Source organism: Centroberyx affinis, unplaced genomic scaffold, assembly GCF_046629955.1.
Source record: "Centroberyx affinis isolate AG114_WGS23_722 - 3 ecotype Tasmania unplaced genomic scaffold, CSIRO-AGI_Caff_v1 ptg001091l_1, whole genome shotgun sequence".
Lineage (NCBI taxonomy): Eukaryota > Metazoa > Chordata > Actinopteri > Beryciformes > Berycidae > Centroberyx > Centroberyx affinis.
In genome coordinates this window covers 47,501-72,684 of record NW_027279636.1, presented here as the reverse complement: position 1 = coordinate 72,684, position 25,184 = coordinate 47,501, and the positions used below count along the sequence as shown (strand labels likewise).

The 25,184-nt window shown below is 48.7% G+C and overlaps 1 protein-coding gene across 1 annotated transcript in view; it reads left to right on the top strand.

Annotated features, from left to right (window-relative positions):
* mpp7a (MAGUK p55 scaffold protein 7a) overlaps positions 1-25,184 on the top strand; it is a 130,493-nt gene that overhangs the window by 87,804 nt on the left and 17,505 nt on the right. Inside the window, exons 8-13 of the mRNA XM_071523462.1 lie at positions 1,905-1,986; positions 2,644-2,729; positions 3,420-3,494; positions 5,225-5,421; positions 6,240-6,304; positions 21,384-21,554. Of these exons, the coding sequence (XP_071379563.1) occupies positions 1,905-1,986; positions 2,644-2,729; positions 3,420-3,494; positions 5,225-5,421; positions 6,240-6,304; positions 21,384-21,554 (676 nt within the window). The remainder of the gene's footprint in view (positions 1-1,904; positions 1,987-2,643; positions 2,730-3,419; positions 3,495-5,224; positions 5,422-6,239; positions 6,305-21,383; positions 21,555-25,184) is intronic.

Sequence of the window (25,184 nt, the reverse complement as noted above, 5' to 3'; positions counted from 1 at the left end):
CAGTGATTTATATCTACGCACCATATGTGAGCAGGATCCCACAGATAGCCAAAGACATGTGGTGCGTCTGTCGGGTTTGTGCAGACAGCCCCTTGTCGTTACAGTAGATGACACATGGGTCCAAGGCTGGCTCTCTGCTGTTTAGTTAGCCTTTAGACTGCCACCAGCCACCAGGGACCCCGGGGGACACAATAAAAACATCCATCACACCACTGGCCACCAGCCAGCTAGAGAAAGAGACGGAGAGAAACTTCATGACCACATGTCTGAATGCTCCTACGAGATTTCCTGTATCGCGTCCTGTTGTCTTTCACATTCTGTCTCTTAGCTGTAGCTCTCTATTCCTTCAGACACACACACACACACACAAAGTTTTTCTGTCCGTCTGGGGGCCATTGCATCACAGACAGCTGCTTTAAGTCACAGTGAGGGGTAATGCGTGACCCTGACACCGGGGTGTGACAGTGCCTTCCCCTCTTGCTGACCCCCTCCTCTGATTTCCCGCCTACTGCAACCTCTCGGGTTTCTCTAATCGGCCCAATTATTCTATTAAGCCAGCAGCTCTCTGCAGACACTCCGGCCTCTACCACCGTCTTATCCCGGTGTCTTTCTCTCTTTCCATCTCCCAGCTCCACACCCACCTCCAAAGACCTTGAGGAAACCATTATTTAGGAGGAAAACCATTAGGTGTGAATAGGTCGTGAAAACAGCCAGGATGACAGGCTAATAGCGGCGGCGAAGTGGTACAAACCAGAGGCTCCTTTTGGTCTTTGGGGAGCCGGGGTCTTTGAGATCTTCTCCTGCGCTTCCCATCGGTGGCGGCAGCTACTTCGGGCCTGTCGGAGGAAGGCAACCGGGGAAATAACACAAACCGGAGCGGCGTGAGGCATGGCGAGCTGTTGTCGGACGCCCCCTGGTCGACTCGAGCAGCGATGAGTTAGGACAGTTGAAATAAAGCACGGCTACTGAGTGCCGCGAGGAAGGCTCCAAGCCTCTTCCCTTTTTAGTTTTTAACCAGAAACAAAAACACTCTTTAGGGATGATGGGAATAGCAGGTAGGACTGGGAGGAAGGATGAGTTGCAGCCGCGACAAACTATGTGTCGACTAGACGACACATCTGTCTGGCTCAGGACGGCCAGCCCAAGCGAGGATGACGCCGCATGTTGGGTCGCGATGCACTCTCCAGTCCAATCCTAACTCCCAGCCAGCCTGGTGCCTACAGGGTGTTTGTGGGAGAGCTGTGACAGGTTGGCACCCATAAGGCCCATTGTTTCACTGTAAAGCAAAAAAAAACAAAAACTGGGTTCGCTGGTAAATGCATCACTGCTGAACACTGTCATTTGAAATAAGTGGAAACACTATCCTCTTCCCCGTGTGTCTCTCTGGCTGACCACCAAGCCCATAAAAGAGGACAAGGAAAGCTGTGTGTGTGTGTGTGTGTGGAGTCTACTACCTCATACCTGCCGGGCCCTCACCCCTCTCCGCCAGGGCTTGCGCTTTTTCCAAAGAGATTAGTGTCTTCTGCCACTACTGCGATGACAGAATGAGTCAGACTGTCAGTAACAAATGATCTACCGACGCTTCCGTATCACTCAGTGTGGCATTTTATGGACAGTTTTCATCCAATATGACTGGTGCTTTGCATGCTTTTACTCTGCCTTTGTGTTACTTTGAAGTTTGTGCAGTAAAAAAAACACATAAAGTGCCTATTTGTAAAGGTTTAGTGTCAGTGTCACAAAGTCAAACAGTTGCCTCTTGCTGCCATTCAGGGCTGGCAGTAAGTGAAAATTGAATGGTGCAAAGTTAAGTAGAACGCATATACAGTGCTAAAGAGAGCAGAGTTTACAAGCAGGCACCCGTAATTTCACCCATAGCTCACTCTTCTTCTTCAATTTCTTTATAGGGAGCAACGATAAGGCGCGACGAACACACAGGAGCCGTCCTCGTCGCCCGGATCATGAGAGGAGGGGCAGCCGACAGAAGTGGTCAGTTCTCTCTCCTTTTCTATCTCTCTCTCCTTTATGTGTGTATGTGTGTGTTGGTGCACCTATTTGTATATGTCTACCCATAATTTTGTGTATGCGAGCCTGCGGTCTGGAGTTAAGTGTGAAAGTGATTTACAGCTGGATTACTTCCAGGGTGCAAACCACAAGGAATGTATTTAAGAAGTCTCCTACCCCATATGCAATTACCTTATTGAATTTTTCACTTGAATCTACCAATTCTGCACCGCAAATTGCATTTTCTCCACTGTTTTTGTAAATATGAACATGAACTGTACTGTGAAGCGATGCTGTGTTGTCCACATGTCTTGCGTTTGATTTTGGATTTATCGTGTCTTGTCTGTTTTTCAATTCTACCCCACTGAAGCCAAAGGCAAATTTCCACATGTGTTGACAATAAAGTTTAGATTCTATTCCAATCACAAATGCCACCATGACGATAAACATTACCCTGGAATATTGCACATATCCCCAAGCTTTGTGAGCACTGGACTTCTACACAACAGCTCACACAGATTTTCCTATAATAGAGTATCAAGCTTCAGTAGGACATAAGAATTTCTATCTTATCAGAGTGATGCCAACTGTGTGTGTGTGTGTGTGTGTGTGTGTGTGTGTGTGTGTGTGTGTGTGTGGTAGGACTGATTCATGTTGGGGATGAGCTAAAGGAGGTCAACGGAATTCCTGTGGACGACAAGAAACCGGAGGAAATCATTCGTATTCTGGTAGGCCTCATCTGTGTGTGTGTGTGTGTGCGCGCCTGTGTGTGTTCTCTCCACGGATCTGTCCTGTTTCAGCTCCACTCCCTTGGAGAAACTAACATCGCTTGTTTGTGATGGCACAGCTCTCTCCTAACTCATCCAGTGGCCCGCGACTTCATCCCGGTGCTGAAAACCAAACACTGGCCCTTCTCTACGAGTCTTTCCTGGCCTTTAGACCACATGCATAGAGCCACACGGTCCCCCCGGGCGAGCGAGACGCTATGTAGTCCCTCCAAGCGAGCTCCACCACAGGCCTCAAATGAGCTCCGTCATGGGCCTTGGCTCTGCCGGGGGGGTGGGGGGGGGGCGAGCGGAGGGGAAGGAGAGAGTCTCTGAAACAGTGAAGGCCTTTTTAAACACAGCGGGCCTCAAGAGCAGATGAAAGCTCTTAATACCCCCCCCACACACACACACACATACACACACTCACTCACACACTCTCTCCCCGCCAAACCAAGTCATTCAATCCTAATAACCCTTCCATTGTTGAAAAATCAAACAGTGCTTCACATTATGCGACTCTCATTGGATTAGGTGCTTTGTGAATTATTTGCAGGCCGGATGACTGGTGTTTCCTCCCCCTCCATCTGCACCCCCCCCCCCCCCCCCCCCCTTTACCTGACCTATCTGTCTTGTCTTTCTCCAACATCTCAGGCCCAGTCGCAAGGGGCCATTACCTTTAAAGTCGTCCCCGCCGTCAAGGAGGAGGCGCCGAGCAAGGAGCCCAAGGTAGGTCCTGTCCTGGCTTAGTCGTTATGTTGATTGGGTTACACTCGTGGACTTTAAAGAGAGGAGAGAGGAGAGAGAGCGCTCCTCCGCTCCGGCTTACTGCCTTTCCGTTGGATGCCGGGCATTCTTCTCGAACTCGGAGAGCAAACGATCTGTGTACACACGAATCGGAGAAATAGGGAAAGGGATAGCTGTAAAATGCTAATGAGAAGGGAATACAGTAACCAGGCCGCCTCGTAGGACATGGCAAGATTGTGTGTTCATGCGTGTGCGTTGCTTCGCAGTGTACAGTAGCTTATAGCTGTGCATTATGTGGCCGGTTTCACTCTTAACTTCGCTGTCATACCATCATGCTCACCCACTGGGGTGTTGACGTACCATTTCTCATGCGCTCATCTATCAATAGCAGACAGAGGCTGGATCCCCTCTTAAGTCTTAAGCGCCGGGGTCAAAGCACAAGCCGCTGTACCATTATTCACAACGCAGCCCACCCTGCATGTATGATTGTGCGTATGGGCGTACAGGACGGGGTGGGCCGGTTGCATCCTTTGTCATCGTTTAATGGTTTTAGTGTGTCTGTCCGTTTAAGAAATCCATCTTAAGAATTGTCTGCGAGCGCCAAAACCTCACCCGCCGCTTCATGAAATAGTCTGCATGCTTACATCGGGTAGCGTTGATGCATCGAAGAGCAGCTAACTGGCTACACATGTAAAACAAACCCAAAAAAAGAGGGATAAGTAAGAGATGTGAAGAAAGCCAGGGGAAGAAAAACGGGATCTTTCGGTATGTAGATGTATGAGTGTATTCTGCTGCGGGGTTTAGCAGCCAAATCGCCTGTTCTGACCCAAACAAAACGTCCCCGTCTGAAACATAATTTCACTACATGGCACGAAGCGCTCCTTAAATCAGTTGGACAACGAAAAAACTTCATCTCTCTCTCCCATGTCAATGACTCCCTCCTTCTCCCGCTGTCTCCGTCTCTCTCTCTCTCACACACACACACACACACACACACACTTTCCTTCCCTCTCTCTTCGCTTTCCACATGTACCGAGGTGTCTTAGGAGTGATAACTCATCATGACAGCGCTTTATTTGGACAGAGGACATGGCGAGGTGCTGTAGGTTGCGAGTTGCCGCCCGCCACGGGGAAAGATGTCAAAGATTTTTCCCCTCGAAGGTCCGACCTCCTTTGTGTTGACGAGGTGTGTCTCTCCCCCGCTGCCAAAGCGAATTAGACCATCTCGGTTTTAAAAAGAAAAAAAAAGAATCCCTCCTTTTTTTTTTTTTTTTTCATCGGTTTGTTCCTTGGTACGGAAAGATCACTGATGTTAATTTGCGTTGTGAACCAGAGAAAGTCACAGGGCGGAACAGAGCGCGAGACTTCCAACTGGAGCCTCTGACTCAGGAGTTGTTAAGTCTCGCCACGCTTGGGAGAGGCTGACAGGGCTTAGTCCATCAGAAGTGTCGATTGAACGACATGGACAGACTAACTTGGCCGACGGTGCAGGGTTCTAGTTCTGATTGCAGTGACCTTTCTAGACCAATCACGCTAAGCGCCGGTGAAGCGCCGCCTGTGTTCACGGCGGCGACATCCCCCTAGACTTCACCTTCACGTCCACGCAACAGAGGGAAAGGTAATTTGCAACGAACCGTCGCTTTTTCCCCCCCCTGCTGCCCGCAACCCATCTCTCCCTTGTCTCCCCGCTCCCTCCTCTGCTGCGCGTCCAGGTGTTCGTGAAGGCGCTCTTTGACTACGACCCCAAGGAGGACAAAGCCATCCCGTGTAAGGAGGCCGGACTGGCCTTCAAGAGGGGCTCCGTCCTTCAGATCATGAGCCAGGATGATGCAACCTGGTGGCAGGCCAAACATGAGGGGGACGCCAACCCCCGCGCCGGCCTCATCCCCTCCAAGCAGTTCCAGGAGCGGTAAGACACCAAGATGGACACACACACACACACACACATACAAACACACACAACTCCTGCTGTTTGTAATTCATATTCCCCAACTAGGACAAGCCTTGTCCTGTTTACCGTCTACCATTGCCTCTTAACAAGGCCGGCCCCACTGTCTTCTCTGCTGTCACAGTCAAAGGACTTTCACCCTCTTTCTCTCTCTCTCTCTGCACAACCCCCCCCCACCCCCACTCCACACCCCCTTCTCTTTTCTTGCCTCGCCCTGCCAAAATAGTCTGGATTTCCGCGCAATGTCTGGCCCAAAATGAGTAATGACAGAAAATGATAGCGCTGGTACCGATCCACTTTGGACGGCAAGCGGATGGAAAATCGCACATCAGTGGCGCGCTCGGACGGCCGCGCTGATGTGCAACACAGAGCTCAGGGGGCCGGGGCAGTTTCTTGGCACCGTCCGGGAGCACACGAGGGAAAAAAAAAAAAAAAAAAAAGAGGGAGGGAGAGAGCAAAAGAAGAAAAAAGCACTCATTTCACAAACCCTTCAGATTTACCCCTGCAGTTTTGTCAACAGCATGCGTTGTGTGTTTTTTTTTTTTTCCCTCTACCACCTCGCTCCTTCATCTCCCCTCTTTTCCCCTCTCCTTTCACCGCTCTCCGCTGAAAGAGTGGAGCTGGTGGATATTGAAGAACAGATTCTCTCTAGCGTAGCGGAGAGTGTTTATTATTCCCCGTGCGGTCGTGAAAGCTGATGGTTTTATTGTGCCTCTCTCTCTCTCTCTCTCTCTTCCTCTCTCTTTCCCTCTCTATCCACTCCGTCTCTCCTCCTCCAGGAGATTCGCACTGCGGCGGCCTGCTGCGACGCTCCAGGTCCAGAGGGCCTCCAGCCGACGATCATGTAAGCATATATTATCCGGTGTGACACGGGGGCCTAACAAATCAGCACACACAACACGGCGCTCCGCCTCCAATAGCACTAGCAGCAGGTGGGTGGGCTCAGGAGAGACAGCGGAGAGGAAGGGACAGTAACTGTAAGTAAGAAAGAGTGGAAGTCAGGGATGCGAGTCAGGAGAGTTGAGATCTCTAACACGGGGCCCCACCTGACTGATTCACACTCATCCGTGCGCTCCGAGGCCACCGCTGAAGCCCGCAGCATGGTCTGCACTGCTACACGCCTGTCATCGGAGGAAGTGTTGTGTCTGGCTTCACCTCACCGTCTTACTTTCACCGTCTGCTCCATGTTTCACTCTTTCTCAGTCTCTCTCTCTCTCTCTCTCTTGCCAGACTCTCTTGCTCTTTCTCCTACCGTTCCTCCCTCTCTGCTCCACCCCTCCGTCCGTCCCCTCTCTGCCTCTCTATGTGTCGATGTGGTCTAAGCCAGGCGGAGGCTTTTAAGGGGAGGAGAGGGGCAGGGGGGGTGGGGGGCGGTTGCCCTCTGGAAAACCTCTCCCAGCCTTACACCATCCAGCCAACCTGCCTTGCCTTCTCCACATCGCAGCATGCCTAATGATGGATTAATGATCTGATAGCAGGCCCAAGGACGTGATAGTGGCTCGGCATCATAAATTACTAACACTGCTCTGCTGAGCACATTAGCGTGTCTTACTGTGTGAACCTGTGCAGTGCGCCCTTGCCAATCTAGTCTCAGAAGAACAGAGCGAGGGAGAACACAGCAGCAGGAGAACATAGCAGAGATCTCCTATAACAAGCCTGGCTGTAGGAGATCAGGAAAGGGAGGGATAATAACCTTCTCCTCAACAGCAGCCAGCGACCGCTCCATCGAGAAGCTCGACTCGGTAACGCTGGTTGAACCTCAACATGCACATATACCACTTCTCAACAGCGGAGACCTGTATCCGTGCCCTATGCCCCCCCCCCACACTTCTTCATCGGCTACAATCTTATTCGCAAAACCTCTCTACATGAATTCTGTCAACAAGCCTTCCCTTCCCTCCCTCCCTCGCTCATTTTCCCTCAATCTCTCTCTCTGTGACCTGTCAATCACTGAGGCTGACACATATCCAACCACATATTCAGGCCTAATGAGAGCAGACAGGTTCTCTTCTGTAGCGTATAGCCGCTTCCCCTCCTTGCTCTCTGGAGTTGCCAAACATATGCAGAGCCTTCAGCAGAATACAGTACACATGTGTTTGGGTTAGGCCTGGTCTGATCACACGGTGCACCGTCTTGGAGCAAAACCCGGTTCCTATTGGCCTATTTTTCACTGTAGTTTGCCACTTTCAGACGGAAATGTCCATTTGACTACCCTTTTCCCTCAACATGGCGGTGAGCCCTTAATGTAATATGAGTCTCTGAATATGTAGCTCTGAAATAACCAGCAAAGCTGAGCTGACCACCCCTAAACTTAGCATTAGGCTCTTTTACCTCAGATTCAGCCCTCGGGTGAATTATGAATGTTGTCATTTCCTGGTTATGTTCAACCGCATACTGGCATACATGGTGCAGGATGGCCAAAAATAGCCTGCTAAAAAGTTTTAGGGAGACAGTGCTGCACTGTTCCCTCACTATTTCACTTTAATGGCCCAGTTCCTCATATGAGTTATGGGACCCCTGCCCCCCCCTCTATGCTCTGAGGGCAGGTGTAAAATGTAGCAGAGTCCACAGCGTCCCCTACCAGAGGAACATAAGTCTCCTTTTGAGCTCCAGCAATACTTTCTCCCTCATGTCATGTGCAGTACATACCGTAAATATTAGGTGTGTGTGTGTGTGTGCGCGTTCGCCCGTGTGTGCAGCAGCAGCAGTAGGAAGTCCCTTGACACGGCCCTCTCAGGACTTGATGAATAACCAGGGAGTGATAACAGTCCACTCTCTGTTCGTGCAGCGACACACACACACACAGCGTTAACGTCCATTTCCCAGCGTACAAAAGAAAAAAGTTGGATCCAGATTGTGTGTAAGCAATGAGTAGAGGGAATAAAAGTGAAGGGAGGTACAAGAAAGTGTAAACCGAAAAAGAAGAGATCCAGAGTGAAATAAAAAAGGATTTGGGGGGATGGAGGGAGTGAGGGAGGAAGGGAAGCAGAGAAGGAAAGAGAAGCAGCGGAGGGTCACATTCGGTAGCAAATGTGACCCTGTGGAGCGGCGGTGGCTGGGTCAAGACAGACGGAGGGAGAGAGCTCGGGTCCTGGCCGCCACACCGGCCGGCTTGGCTTGGCCCCGGGGCCATAAACTATAACCTAATTGAAGGATACCGTGGAGACCCTGCTGTTACGAAGGGGAGGGCCGAGGCGGTGATAGAGGAGGAGGGTCCCTCTCTCTCTCTCGCTCTTTCCAGCCCGGGAGCTCCGTCGGCTGGAACAATATTGGTCTTGGCGAGGGGCTGCGGCGAGCATTGCTTAACCATGTCCATTTACGCCTAACATTTACGAGATATAAATAATCGCTTTCCTCACTGTTGCTCTCGCGCCGTTTCTAGATGCATTCCTCGGTTATGAAACTGATGTTTAAAGCGCCATCATCAAAGTCGCCCTGTTGAAGCCAGTCACTTGATAATCGGTTGCAGCGCGTTAGATCGGCGATTTTATGGCTGTACTTATCAAACTGGCCTATCCGCCTCCTCCCACCTTCCCCACCTCCAGTTCCCTTCCATCCACGTCTGGCCCTCCTCCAGCTGCCCCATCTGCTCCCTCTGAACATCCTGACAGCTCTCTGGGCTTTCTTACAGCACGTCTGGCCCTCCGTCTGACATGCAAACCTCTCCACTGTCTGATTGTTTGGTTTGGTTTGCGGCCTGCCAAACACGTGGACACACTTACCGCTCACCTTGGGGTCCTTCTCCGTCTCTCTCTCTGCGTAGGTTACCGTGCTATCCCTCTTCCTCGCTCGCTCTTTCTCGTTCCAGCTAAAGACCGAGCCGCTCCGAAACGGCGCCCGAGATTGGTCTTAAGTGGCCCTGAACCCGGACCTGTGTCCAATTTATCCGTCCATTTCATTTTTCAACTTAAACGCTCACAGACACAGAAGGAATAGATTTGGGAGCGCAATGGGTTCGGTAGAAAAGTTCCATTTTAGTCTTAAAGGTTAGGCCCAGATAACCCCGCAGAGACCACCCTTAAACTTTTATAGATCAAGTTGTTATTTTTTCCCCTCACGTTAGCGCTCTCTGCATATTAGTATTGCAGAAGTGCTGAGTGTAACCCTAACCCTAATCTTTGTGTTTAAACTTCAGCATGTCTCACACACGTAACATTTTGCAGAATAAAATCCTCATCGCATAAAGACGGGCGGCCTTCTAATGCGGACCAGCTCTTTCTTTCTCCGTCATTCGTTTCCTCATCCAGACTTTGAATAATCAGCTCTACATTTGAAGGCCAAAAGATGCATGACAAAGTTCCCATTCCGTGTCATCTGGAAAATTCCACTGGTCTCATCTCGGTAGTAAAAAAAAAAAAAAAAAAAGGCGAAGGGGTCCAGTTTGTTCAAGGGGAAGGCCATCTGTATGCTGGCTGGCTGCGAGGGTGACATCAGCTCATAACTCAGGCCCATTCACAGGGTGTTGACTAGGGGTCATCCCACTGCCTCCCCCCCCCCCCCCCCCCCTCCGAGGGAGATAGCTGGGAGATTTGCTAGCAGCCGCGCAGCGCCGGCGTGCCGCTGGATGACTGGCCGAGCGAGCCAGGCATAATCCACAAAGCTCCTGAAGTGCATGGGAAGAGGCGCAGAGACGTCTGCACTTTTGGGACACGCTGATCTTGGCCCCCTCAAGTCGGCAAATCAGGAGAAGCAGATACACTGTCATGGTGATGATGACGGGGACGATAACAAGGACGAGCTTTGATGAAAACCTACTGTATGTGTTGGCCTGCTGCGGTAGCATCATCCAGCATTTGCCCAGAACCTAATCACTTCTGTCCCCAACCACAAAATATATCATATCCACTATTTTTCTTTCTCTTCTCCATCCCTCTATGTCCCCATCTGCTCTTTTTATCCTACACATACATCCCATTATCTTTCTGTCCTTGCCATCCCTCCTTCCCCTAACCTCATCTCACCCCTTCTGCCATCCTCTGTGGTCAATCTTCCGTATGCGGGCGACACGTGATATACCCCTAAATGTATATCACCCTCTCTATGGGGGGGGAGCTGACCATAAGGCATCCAGTAACAGCCTGGTTGGCTGACTGGTCGACTGCACACCGAGAAGCTCTGTGAAGCTGCGTAGCCACAATCTGGGCGGCCGTGGCTCCTCAGCTCGCTAAATGATAGGCTCGGCTGCCACCAGCGCTGCAGGCCTGGCCGTCCACATGCACCGACAACAGCATCACTTCAGCTCCTTCCAGCTGCTCTCAAAATGTTCGGTCAGGCGGGCGAAACGGACGAGGTTTCTGCTCCCACCGTTTCAGCGTTCTCAGACATTCGGAGATTCGCATTCCCCAGCGTTATCGCACGGTGTTCCATTAGACCGGGAATGTTGATGAGCGAGGCTACGTAAACTGTTCCTGTGCACAGATAGGTGCCAGATGAAAGCCTTCCACAGCGTAATGAGGGCAGCGCTTTGAAGGATTTTAGATATCTCTATCACACACATTTTCTTTCTCTCATGTCGTCCTGGTTGTTTCCTCTTTCAAGTCTCCCCCTGTCTTCCCTCCTCCCTCGCGCCTTCTCTTTCTCTGTCGTTCGCCCTCTGCCCTTGTTTCCCAAAGTGGCTCACAAGCTGGTTTTACTTAAAATGTCACATTACAACAGGAGGAGGCAGCATCAGAAGGAACATTGCTGTGAACACACACCAACATGTGAAACAAGATGTCAGATAAAGGCAGGGGGATTCACATTTGGCTCCATACTTAAAAAAAAAAAAAAAAAAGCACCACTCTCAGGCCTGAAGCTTCTAGCAAGAAACCACCTCACTGCAAAGGCGTTCTTTGCAGTGATCGTTCCTGACTGCTGTTATGGCTAACCATTACCTCCGGCCGTGATGCAACATCTCCCCGAGCTGAGGTGCGCTCTGGGAAATGAGCGTGGTGCTGTAAGGCGAGCCCCGTGCTCTGGTAGATGGCATTATGTATGTTTTTATTTAACCCTGTTTTGCAGAAATGGGAACACATGAAGGGGAGGAAGCATCTTTAAGTGCCTCCAAATGTTCACTGCGTCTCACACACACACACACACACACACACACACACACAACCCTTTCTCAGCGACCATTCTGGAGCCGTCACCTGATGGATCATTTCAAAAGCTACTTCACATCTCCTAACTTAAAGTGAACTGCACCGCAGTATAACACAACCCCATTTAAGAATGCTGGATCTGAATGGTCACTTGATTGGTCTCAACTCATGATAAACCCAGAACAATGTTTCAATATCAAGTAGCCCATTGGAGGCCATTGGATCTAAATGTGTTTCTCTCTATGAAGTGACCATGGATGCACCACAGGCATGTACCACAGACAGTGTGTCACTAGGTAACAATGCATATAAAGGTTCCCTCTATCCAAATAGAAACAGTAGAAACACTAATCTAGTCATTTTAGTACTAGTGATAATAGTAATAAACCTACATACGGTACAAGCAGTAATTGATGTAATCATATGGTAGTGGAGCTGAGCATTTTTCACAAAAATTACAAAAAGAAATTCCACATTTCATTTTTGTAAGAGAAATGACTCAATTCAGTAACAAGATATGAATACAGTGTTGTTACTACAATATAGTATTCTACCTTATTACACAGACACAGTTAACTAGACTGTAGCTCAGTTTAGACTGTCGCATAAGCAGTCAGGATTTTAACTCTTCTGTTTTGTCATTTGTTTGTCTTTTGTTCTTTTGCTTTTCTAAGATGATGTGGCAATTGAGTTTGGTAGGTGACCTCTTTTTCTCTTCTCTCAACTTACTTCTTTTAATCTGCCATTTTCTCTAACTTTGATTCATTTCCATTCCTTGCTTCTGATGCACTCCCAGCTGAGGAGATCGAAGGTACTACACTTGTCTGACTTCTCCCATTGGATAGAACTGTAGCCTACTGATACGTCATTGGCTGATAGCGCTGCAATACGCAAACAGTAAAGCCATCTCTGATTGGTTCCCCTTCACAATTGTTGTGTATCATAGAAGGTCAGTGACGGAGGAGCACTCCGCTACCTCATCTCACCCTCTGCTCCCTGTCCTTCCTGTTTTCGTTTGGCCCGTCTTCTCACGTCAAACCAAATGCTTGTTAAAGGGGAACATCAGGCGTCACTGTCGATTTCTCCACTAAAAACCTTGGAGAAACCGCAGACGCAGGTTATTGGCTCTATTGGACTGTCCAAAGCCTCATCTTTCATCAGCTAACTTATCACTTTCATTAGAGCGGACATCGTTTAACCCAGCCTGGGATGGAGAATCATCCCTTCACACGCACACAGAAGCCTCCAGTAACCTTGAGTCTGCCGAACTCATCCATAATCCTATTCATGGGCTTCCTAGCATATTCATAAGCAGTGACCAGGGATGTAGTGGAGGGTAAACCTACCTAAATTTTGTTTGTCCGTAGTTTACCCACATCTTTTTAATCTAAATTCATATTATACATCATAGCAAGTCGCATCAAACTGATATAAGTTGCATGTGTATAGGGTATTTTAAGAGGAAATAGAATAAATTAATGCCTTTCTTTAAGTATAGTAAATTTTTGTTTATGTTGGTGGTTGTTTGCCTTATGATGATCACTGACTGGAGGTCATAGTTTACCCAAATTCTTCTTATTACCACTACATCACTGGCTGTGACTCAGGACAAAGTCGCATAGCAATCAACTTGATACTTTACAAACATGATTAACACGACGAAAAAAATCTATTAACGCAATAAAAAAAGGTTGTATTGACTTCTGTCTTCTGTTTTCTGTACCTGTATGTTTGTCCACGTGTGTTTCTCTTGATTTGTCATGTTGCCTTTTACAGTTGTGCTTTCAACCTTTCTAGCTTTACAGTATGTGGTTAGAGGGATAGGTGCCTATTGCTTTCTGACTGTGCTCTTTAACTATATTGTGCCTCTCTTCTGGCTTCTGCTTTCTCTCTCTTCTCATCACCAGAGGACGCTGACTATAGTAGTGGATTCCACCTAGGTGAGAGATGCTGTCTTCTTCTCTTCCATTTGTCCTCCGCTCTCCTGCTGTGGTTGTGTCCTCGATGCATTAACAGTGAAGACGGTGGTTGAGATTGTGCTAGATTTACATGTGTCCTCTCTGTTACCCCTTCCTTGATCCCGCAGCTTTTCCTACATAGACGAGCCTTTTGTAGTCTGTGCCATGTTACACAGAGAAATGATTAAATTTGAAAAATAGTTACACGATTCTTCATAATACACTTGGCATATTTTTGTAAAGCCCACAGTGTTTATGGTACCATTGATTCGACTTGGACTCCCATGTGAAAACACAAGGAGTCGTTCTGTAGCGGTACGTGAGCTTACAGTGAGCTATTTCTGTTCCCTCGCTGACAGCATGAGTGCACTGGCAGAACATGTCATGGATTTGCAGAATGTAGTAGTTATCCTGTTCTGCCTCTCTGCTGTGGGTCTGAAGACATCTCTGAGAATGTCTCTGGATGGATTTGGGTTAAAAAGACGGCTTGTTTTCCACGCTTTGTTCTGGAGGTCCGGCCGAGGCCGGCCACGTTGATGTGGTCCCGGTCGGACTTAATGGCAATTACCAGGGCCCGTTCTGGTTCTGCAGCCCTTTCCAGAGAGCTGCTTCCAATTCCCTGTGTTGTGCAGAGAAATGTTCCCCATCGTGTTTTTATTACCACTGTCATTTTCCCGACAAATCATAAGGTACCGTCCCTCTGGAGGACCACAGGCCATCGTGGCTGGCTCATATACAAAACCCTCTGTCTGTCCATCTCTTCTCTCTCTCTCTCTCTCTGTCTCTCTCTCTCTCTCTCTCTCTCTCTCTCTCTCTCTCTCTCTCTCTCTCTCTCTCTCTCTCCCACTCTCTCTCTCTCTCTGTGTCTTCTGATGTCGAGGTCAGGAGGTGTACTGGCCTCAGAACGTTCTGTGCACACTACACCATTTACACTCCAGATTTCACAGGAGGTGTGAGTTTCTAAATGCTGACTTTGAGCTGTGTCTGCCAAGCTCAATCAGGGTCACTCCATAAGGGTGCATTTTGCCAAACATCGGTCCATTTTTCCACTCCTCTCGGTCGCCCTCAGACTTGCCCTCGCCGTCACCCCGCCTTCTCCGTGAGGTCAATGACCTCAGCCTCTCCTCTTCCTCCTCGGGACCCAAACACCATCCAGCGCTCTAGCGGGTTAGCGGCGTTTCTCGTCTCCAGCAGGCCAGAACGAGGTTTAGTTGAAATGAGAGAACCTCGGGAGGAGGAGAAGACGAAAAAAATTGTGAGTTATAATAACATCTTCTCTACGAGAGTAGTTGCTGCATGGCTTTTCAGCCTGTTGGATGTGGTTGTATGATTTAGAGTTGGCCCGTCCCTAATAGTTTGAAATCCTAGAACCTACAGATGCTTTTTCAATGCTACTGAGGTTGCATAGGGAAATAAAGGAGGCGGTGGGAGGGGGTAGGCAGTTGTCTTTCTTAGTTTTTAGTTTGTTTTCTCTCCATACCTCTCTCAGTGATGCAACGTCTGTGACGTCCGTTGCCAAGAACGATCCTTGAGTGCTACTCGGGGGCGAGCAGATTCCTGTGCTCCGAGATGCTGCTTGATTTTAGAGCCAGGATACTAGAAAATGAAGCCCATCTTAGGAGGAGCAAGACCCGAGTCTCTGTGTCCCGAGATGCCTTCCCATCAGGCCTTTCTAGACAGCAGTGCTTGGAGACTTCCATTTTGGTCCAGAGAATTAAAGAGATCATGAAGTAGCACTGATGCCCCAGGGCCCATTTCTTCTCTGGTAGAAACACTAAGAGACATGTTTTCCCTGCGATCCGTCAACACATTGCAGCTTGAATCCCAGCGAGAGAAATTCTACACTTGAGCTGTGATACGGACGCGTAGGCACAGTGACATTTCACATTGCTATCATAATCCCAAATATCCTGGAAGCACAAAGCCCCACACCGCACATTGGGAGGGAAAGATAGATACACGGACGCAGGGCAAGCAAGAAACTCCAAATCAGTTAAAGCTGAAGGAAGGGGGCTGGGAAATCCATCAACCCCTCACAATCCAATTACGGCCAAGTTATGGAAAAACGGAGACGTGTTATAAACTGAAATAAAAAACGCTCCATTTCCAAAACGAGTTTATTTCATCTGTCTGCAGGTTCACTAGTTGTGGACGTGCGGGAGCCAAAACATAGGGCATAAGCTCTGGATTACTGAGTTTTTCCCCCCATCTGAGTCCAAACACCGATGAACCTTACTGTATAAGATTGAAGCGATACACACTTTAATGGATTCCCTACATTTGGATACGATCAGAGCAGGTATATGCACTAGCTTGACAGGTGTTCTTTTATTGGTTTCAGCCAGCAGCCATTCCAGTGGTTTAGAGAGTAGAAGAGACTTGGAATTTGGCTGGCAGCGGCTTTGTTGTAGAGCATCTTCTCCGTCTGAACATCAGATTGATGAGACAAACAGCAAACCAGGCATTTAGGCCCAGTGCTCTTGGCACTCTCGGGCCCCTTTTGGCGCGTTGATACCGGCTGCAAGGACTCCAGTAGAAGCTCGCCTGAGGCGAAGTGCTTGTGTGTGTTTCTTTTTGTGTGTTTTTTTTTTTTTTTTTCACCAAGGCATTAGGCATCAGGCAGCGTTTTGAGACGAGACATTCCTGAGCCCAAAGAGCTGTGGGATAAGACGGAGGGGAAAAACAAATAGCGCTCGACACAAATGGACCTCTTGCAGCCAAAGGTCTAGAGCGCTATTCCACCATATAAGCCTGTAACACTTGGGTCGGGTACCACTTTCCAAATGCTCCGAGCGGGGGCCGTGGAAACTACTCCCAGAATGTGTTCTCCCCAGATAACACTCTAATGAGTTCACCACCGTGGACCGCTACACGTACATATTTCAAACATCACGGCGAAAGAACTTTTTCTTTTGCTTTCATTTTTCCTCTTTGTCTTTCCTCATTCCGTTTTCCTTCCCTGTCCCCTCTCTCAAATCCCAACTCAAGTTCTCGTAAAGAGCAGTCTTGAAGTAGAGCAGTGAAGGATTTCACCTGCATTGGCAGAAACACTCTGCTTTGTTAACATCCCTGTGGTCCGCACGTCGGGCCAGGTATGTGCACGCTGCCGCGATTTTGTCCGGAAGCTGTCGGTTTGTTACGGGGGTTTGATGCTTGATTCAGGGGATCTCCTAGGAACAGCCCCAAAGGCCACTTTACTACCCATAATCCTTTTCACAGATGCCTGTTAGCAACTATATATGGAGGGACTCTGGAGATGGGAGCATTTGAAGGACACACGCATGTCTGTCTCTTTGGATATGTCCACTTCATTCTTTTCACTTGCTGTCCTCCCAGCATCTCTCTCCTCTCCTCTCCTCTCCTCTCCTCTCCTCTCCTCTCCTCTCCTCTCCTCTCCTCTCCTCTCCTATCCTCTCTTCTCTCCTCTCCTCTCCTCTCCTCTCCTCTTCTCTTCTCTTCCCTTCCACCCTTCCAATGCTACAGGCTGAGTCCTTGAACCTTCCCGGAGGTTGAAAAGGGGATTCAGGGGAAAAAAGGGGTTTCCGGAGGAGTTTTACAGTACAGTATGTTGGCCCACAGTGACATGGCTCGACTTCTGTCTTTACAATAATGCCAAATCTCACGGAATCCAGCTATATTTGGCCTTGATTGTCTAGCGTGCTTTCCTGTATTGTGCGCTCACGATGGACGGAAAGATACAACACACAAAGAGAAGAGGTGATTGATTGAGACATACTGATGTCAGCACTTATGTTTATTTGAATTGGAAAGTGAAGTGGTGAAAATTCAAGTTAAGAGGTTCTGTTGTCTATCCCCTCGGGCTTTGTGTTTTTGTTGTTGTGAGCAGCAATGCTCCTCTCCCTTATATTCACTGTTGTGGTAATAATGGCTGACAGTGTGGAAAGCGTCCTCCTCCTCCTCCTCCCCGGCCTCCTACCCATGTGCCTTCCTCATCTCTTCCAACCAAGCCAGTAATGGGCACGCATAATGAGGCCGAGAGAGCCGGTAATGCTTCCCACATTGGGTGCCCACGAACGGGGCTAAGTGTTGCAGCGTTAAACCGCAGCGCGCGGCACCGAGCCGAGAGCGTAATGCTCACTTAATCCCCGGCTGCCATGCCCGCTTAATTCCATAGATGTCGTCTCCATTAGTCCCGAGGAGGAGAGGGCCCCCGCCGGGAGAGCCAGGATGGCACTGGAGCTGTCAGCGCGGTCTCCTGCAGTTAGGGCGGGGGCCTCAAGACGGCGGCCCTCGCTGCACCGGGGCCACGCAACAGGTGGTTTCGCTATGAGCCTTTTCCTCTCCGCTATACCGCAATCCTCCTCTCCCTCTCGCTCTCCATCTGCGCAAAATGAAGTTTGATTGGAGGGAAAATGGCAGTCATTTTTTATTCTTCTCTCCGTTGTCATCTTGCTGATCGCCTACGCGTGGCGTCTGGAAGACTTGACCCCTGTATTGTTCTCAGGCTTCTCCGCTTTCAGACGCCCATTGGCAGATGCGTGCCTCGAGTCCATTTTTTTTTTGTTGAGAGGCATCTGTTATATTTTATGAACATTCGTCTTTTGCCTTCTTTTTTTTTGTTACAGTTGTAGCGTCATTTATTTTACAGCAGCGGTAGTAGCGTTTCGCAGGATGTTAGTGTCCGAGTGGGCAGTTTGTATTCACAGTTTGCAGAGGCCTCCGGGTGCTTTCTTTGCACACATGCTGAATTTCCTACGTGGCTGTAAGATATTATCACACTGGAAAATGGGCTTGCAGGAGCGCTGGCGACTTCCAAGCAATTGTGTGTGTATGTGTGTGTGTGTGTATTCACATCTTGTGTTTATACTATGTTAAATATGCTCATCTTTTTTTTCCCTTCTCTCTTTTTTCATGTTTCTGTTTTACTGAAAGGACTTTGAATTGAAATATGTATGTGTGTGTGTATGTGAGAGAGAAAGAGCAAGTGAAGGAGTATGTGTGTGCGTGTGAATGCACAAGTTTTCAGTTGCAATTCTGGCAATTACTCAGTCACGGCCTGGTGCACACCATTAGGAGGTGCGTGTGTGTGTGGGACTTCAGCAAGGAAACTTTAACTCCATACCCCAAGATACACAACACTCCTCTGCAGCAAAGCACTGCAGGCTTCTGCAACTGCTCAGCTCTCAGGGAAACTCACATCACAACTGGATGGTCAACAAACATGATTTGACTTGTCACACCGCTAGTAGAGGTATTAGGCTCTTGGTGCCACACATATTATGCGTTCCTTTTCCACTCGTAACCCTTCTGCTTGGATCACCTTGTGTCAGGCTAGACTGTGCAAACATGCTGCTGTTCCAACATAGCTGAGGCTTTCATGACAAACAGGCAGGCTTCCCTCCTTTGAACGGGGCCTGAATCATTCCTTAATTCTGGATCGAATTAATTTCCATCCCCCCGGCCCAGTCTAATTCTGTCTCCATCAGTAATGGAGATGAGATGATGGGGGTGGGGGTGGGGGTGGTTCGGTGAGGGAGGGGGGGGGGGGGGGGGGCGCTGCTCACTGCTGCATGAGCCTTTGATTTATTTACCCTTGGGCAGCGCTGGTGGGGAGAGTAGGAGGAGAGCTCTCCCCGTTATTTGGATGGAGCTGTCTAGATGGGTTTAAGCGACTGTGAAGGGCCCCAGATTACCGAGGGCCCCCGACAACTGAGGGACGGCGGTTTGTATCAACTGACTGTGGTTGAGACCCCGTAATGAAACACTGTGCACCTGCCTAAACCAGAGATTCCCCTTGAAACGCCAGCGCCTCACACTCCAAGACCGCCCTGATAGTAGAATTGAAGAACTATCCATACTAACAGCAATAAGTTAATGCCTAATTAGCCGATTTTTTGCATCATGATAAACGACCAGTCATCAACCCATAGTGTTATTCTGGGGTTGAATTTACACCAGTTTTGCACAAAATGGACTGCTCACTTCGAATGGGACACCATTAACAATATACTCACATAGTATCTCTGTTTGTTTATTATAATGATGTCAACCTTTGAGGCTATTGGTTACAGCGTACGGTACATTTCGATGCCTTTACAGGAGAATTGCAGCCGAGCGGTGTATGTTTTCCACTGTGTGGCAGAGGGTAATACTCCCTAGGTGGGGGTAGGCCAGAGCGGGGGAGGGGGAGGGGGGTCGGGGAGGGTGCTGAATGAGTAGATTCACCGCAGCAGAAATGGCACAGACAACTTAAGCCACAACTTGCCCACAATGGAACAAAGTCTGCCCTAAATGTTCAATGTAACATTATATTCGGTACTTGGGCGCGTGTGTGTACTCATATATACACACAGGCCCGTACATGCACATATTCGCAAGCACACATACATACACATGCACACATACATACATATACACACTATTACTGTTGTACACATACATTATTATTCTACTCCAGTGACTTACAGTGTGTTTCATTTGTAACTCAGCATAGGTCCATAGCTCCATCCCTTATTAAGGTCCTGTTTGGAGAGTTGAGAAGAATGCGGGCGCTTTCTCCTCGCTGCACGGCCGTAGCAGTCTGAAAATGTTGTGGAAAGTATTAAGGGGACGGGGATCAAGAGTTTTTTTTCACCCCCCTCTCCTCTCAGTCCATAATTTTCATGCTGCCTTAATCTTACTTGGGCATCTTGCATCATATTCCTGAGTTCATTAATCACTGTTGAAAAAATGAAAGAAGGAAAGAGAAGACAGAAAACAACCACGGCCGTGTGCAGAAATTGGATATTGGATGTCCTGGGTTGTGTAGATTTGCGTCTTTTTTTCGGGTGAACCAACATCTGTCATAAATATGAAACTGTGCTCCTCAAATTAGGGGTAAATTTCTCCTTTTGATACTGTCGTAGATCATCAGATCAAGGCGCGCGCTCTCCCGGATCGGTATGTTAAGAAGCCTTTGTGACGGCCGTCTGAGGATACGGCGCACACCATAAACCAATCAGAGATGACAGCTGTTGTAAAGCGACCCGCACACACACACACACACACACACACACACACACACCGGGCGAGTGTTCCTTCGCAGCCAGCCAAAGGACACAAATTAACACTAAATGACACACACACGTACCTCGCCCATCGTCTAAAAAGGCGACCTGAATGAACGGCAAATCATACCCCGACGATTATGTCAAGTGGACAACCATGAAGCAACTGGCAGTAAATCCGCATAGCCGTAAATTACATGGAAAGAACCTGTGCTTCTCACTGCGACCTCTTCGCGGAGAGCGGGCGGCGGAGGTCACGCGCTTTCAAATGTCCCAGACAGATCTCGAAAAACAGGGATGAGTCACTCCTACCTTGACGGAAAAGACAATATAACGTAAGTGGTGACTGGCGAGAAAACGTCCGAGGTTGTAGCAATAAGGTTTTTTTTTTTTTTTTATAGCCGTGCGCGGATGTAAAAGCCCTAAAAACCGCGCCACGGTCTTTGAGACATTCGCATGTACGTGAGAGGGAAGAAAATTAAAATGCATTACATGTCGCCAGGGGAAAATATGAGTGAAGTGTTTGAGCGTGATATCCAGGGAAACTGTTTGGCCGAGCGCTGCACTGTAGCTCTTTCACCTACAGCAGAGATAGCTGTCATAAAGCTGAGCTGCACAATACATATGAGGTATTGGACACGGAGCCATCGGCGCGCCTGCCAAGACGCTGAAAACGGCCATAAATTGAAGTGCACAGCTGTGGGCTTATGTGTACATACACTCGCGTTGGAATTTACACACAAAACACACACACACATAGACAAGACACGCTCGCGCAAACATCTCTCGTCTTGTAGGTTCACGTGTTTCTCTATTGTCTCCTTCTCTCCCTTCCTCTCTCTCTCTCTCTCTCTCTCTCTTTTCATCCCGACCTCCAGCCGGGTTCAGGAGAAGCTTCCGCCTCAGCAGGAGAGACAAGAAGACCAACAAGTCCATGTACGAGTGTAAGAAGAGCGAAATGTACGACACGGCGGACGTGCCCACGTACGAGGAGGTCACCCCCTACCGCAGGCAGAGTGGAGCTAAACACCGGCTGGTGGTCCTAGTAGGTGAGTAGAGAGTGTGTGTGTGTGTGTGTGTGCAAGGGAGAGAACTGGGCTCTGAAGGCTGTTAAACTCGGCCACCAACCATACGGAAAAATGCCACCGTTCTCAAATAATTTCAACATCACCGCTTACCTCACACCGTGCTGATTGCGGTGGTCCGAATGGGCGCGTGACACACACACACACACACACACACACACACACACACACATATCACTCTTTTAAAGTGTGGGCAGGCTCCAGCGCTGCGAAACTTGGCACTGTTGAGGCCGTAGATTTCAATATAAAGCCTCACCTCCCAGCATGGTGACACATGCAGCGCACAGAAACGACCGTGTGACTCAGAGCTCCGCAGCTCCAGAGGCCCCAGGTGGCTTGGCCTTGCCCTCCCATCACCCCCAGCCCAGAAATGAGCTCCCCGCTGCGGGGACTCGCCCGCAATCATTCAGGGCCTCCTTAATTTCGGCTTTTAGCACTCGGCGGAATCGGCAGGCGCAGACCTCGTATTAATCAGTCACATTTAGTGCTTTCATTTACGGGCACCTCGCTCTCAATGTCCTTTCAATCTCCTCATTTTTCGAGCCGACAGAATTGTTAACACTTGCCTCGAGGAGCGGGTGTTACAAAGCCCTCCAAAGAGCTTTATAGCGTGCCAAGGTCTTGAAATGAATTTAGCGGTTTCTCATTCTGTATTTGCGGTTGGAAGACGAGCATTGCCAGTGAATGGTGGAACAATACGCTTAGCCAGGTGCAACAGTAAAGACTTAAATCTTTTCCCGGGGACCGACCGTGCCATCATCGAATTCGAGCCTTTTCCACATTTTTCCTTTTTAGGTTAATTTTTCGTATCAAAACAAAAAAAAAGAAAATGACAAGAATGTCCCGAACACAAATGGAACAAAACACATTCCCGGCATTTTCCCAGCGCATTTCCTTCCAATCTATTTCCATTCATCGAGGAAAGAGATGCACTCAAGAAAGGAGTGTTCCAGTCTTCCTAGATATGTGACAGGAGGTTTTTTAAACAGGCGTGGGATCCAGCTAGACGGGAACACCGCTGGCAACAACAAGCCCTCGCTCCTTCCCCTTCTTACTCATGCTCTCTATGGATGTGTTCCTAGCGTGATTGACCGGGGCCTTGGTTCGCTCCAACGCGCCACACAGAGCATGGACTTCATCAGGCGTGTTGCTAATTAGCGGGCCCATTTTCCTGCCAGCATGTCACCGCTTTACACAGGCGATGCCGAACCCCTCCCCCCCCCCCCGCCCGTCCCGTCACGCTAATGTAAATATTTTCAATTAACTTCCATAATTTGGAGGACAACCTATGGACAATTTCACACGTAACGAAGCGGAGGGGCCAAGGAAAGATCTGCTTTATGTTTCTCCGTCTTCCTCTCTCCTGTGTTTTGTTTTGTTTTTTTCTTTCTCTCCCCGGTGTCTCTCCACTTTTTCTTATTAGGAATCTTTTCTTTCCATTTCTTCTCCCCCTTTTTTTTTTACCACATTGCTGTGGTGTGGTTTTCAAGAGACAAATGCAGGTCAGTTAGTCAGGGGGTGAGACACTTCACTCCTCTATATCTGGGCATGGGTTTACAACACTTGAGAAAATCCCCTCCTACAAATCGTGCCTGTTCTTTATTGAGCAATATTTAATCAGTGAAAGGATGTATTGTTCAAAAATTCAACTTATGCTTATGAATCCTCACATCTTCGCTGCAAATTTTCACACAACTCCCCCAATCCTCTGCCTGTATGCAAATGAACTTCACGATGTCACACGACAGGTGAAGAGACAGGTTCTTCATTGTAATTAGTTTGCATGGAGTATAACCTACATTTGCGGCGAATGTTAACTAGCAAACCAAGTACACTAATGTTACTGTATTCTCTATAGAAGAGATTAAGGCAGTGGATCAACTAGGGAGCTAGAGAGCAGAGATCACATTCAGATAAACTTTGTGTCTTTGTCTTTTTCTCTCTCTCTCTCTCTCTCTCTCTCTCTCTCTCTCTCTCTCTTTTTCTCTGCATCTCTCTTCCTTTCTCCTTCTCAGTTCACACCTCCGCTCAGTTCATTTTTAATCCAAGCCGTCTAGTAGTCCAGGAAAAGAGGAGGTAAAGTAGGCATGTAGCCTACTGCAGGTCTTCCAAACAGGACAAAACCTCCCATGCTTGACTTGGCCTCAGCCCTGCACTCTTTCCACCCCGCTCGAAACACAACGCATTCCTCCCATTGTTTTTATATCAAACACCCCCCTCTCCCGAAGCTTTTCGGGAATGCCCGAAGGCGCTTGTTCATGACTGTGGACGCACAGGTCGACGGTGCCCAGCTAATGAACGACCCGCCTCCCGCCTCCTGCACTTGAACGGAGGGATCGGTTTCAAAGACGAATCAAGATGCTTATCTGTTTTTGTACATTTTAAATCGGAGTCGCCAATGAAAATATATTTTTACATATGCATAGTTTGACTAAACCGCTGATGTTTTTGAAAGACATCTGATTATTTGACCTGACAAAATGATGTGTTGATATCCACATTTTTTGTTTTACTGCGGTGTGAGGTCAGCGCTGTTTCATTGTAACCTGACACACTGAACTTACAGTAACAGTAAGATTTTGATGAATTGAAACTTTTTCGTTTGGGGTTTAGCACGAGCATATTTTCAAGACACTGATGTTTTAGTGAGTGTTGATATGGAATCCAAACACATTAAAATGAAACTACCTGAAGTCTTTCCTCTGTTGAAAACTTCCTAGAAAAGCACTGTAAATAAAATAATCTGTGTTGCTACATTGCACCATTGTTATCCCGTATAACGCGGCAGCGCCCGTGCCAGCTGTCTGCGCCGCGTTGTAATATTCCCAGTCCTCGAAGTGAGGCAGGCTGGCAGGGCGGAGGCCGGGTCGAGGCTCTGGGGCTTGGACCTCGGCCTCTCGGGCGCTAACTGCATGTGATGTGCTCCGCGTTTGGCCTGGAAGTTATTAAGCGCGCGATATTAAAGGCTGCTTCTCTAATGAGTGCGGTAATGAAGTCTGACACTTTTACTGGCACGGCAACCTGCAGGGCTGAGAGGAGAGGAGAGGAGAGGGAGAGAGAGAGAGAGAGACGGAGAGGGAGAAAAACACATAAACACAATGCAAATACGGCAGTCTGCTCCAAAAGAGTTGGGGAGAAATATGCCTTTTTTTTTTTTTTCGTTTCGATTTATAAGCTCGCCGTTGTATTGGGGCATTGTTAAAAACAAACAATGCACAAAGAGGTGGCGTGTTTGAGGTCAGACGGTGGAGCGGGACCACAGTGCACCGCCTCTGCTTGTAAAAAGACCTGGTGGTGGGCCTGTCGGGCCTCCTTGGCAGGCGGCGGTGTGCGGCTGGAGTAGGCTTTAATCGCTGTCTGAGGTATTCCGAAGAAGGCCCGCTGCCACGCGTCACTGATATCGAAAAGTGGCAAGCGGCGGCGCGGCGTACAAGGTGAAAATGGCTTTACGAGGACTCCGTCAATCCGCCCGGCGCACGGACGCCGATATCCACGCTCCGATCCGAGCAAATGAGCCCGTGCGGAGGGTTTTTTGCGGCCTGCGGGGCGGACTGTCTGCACCGCTGAGATAGGGCTCATAAAAAGACCTCTATT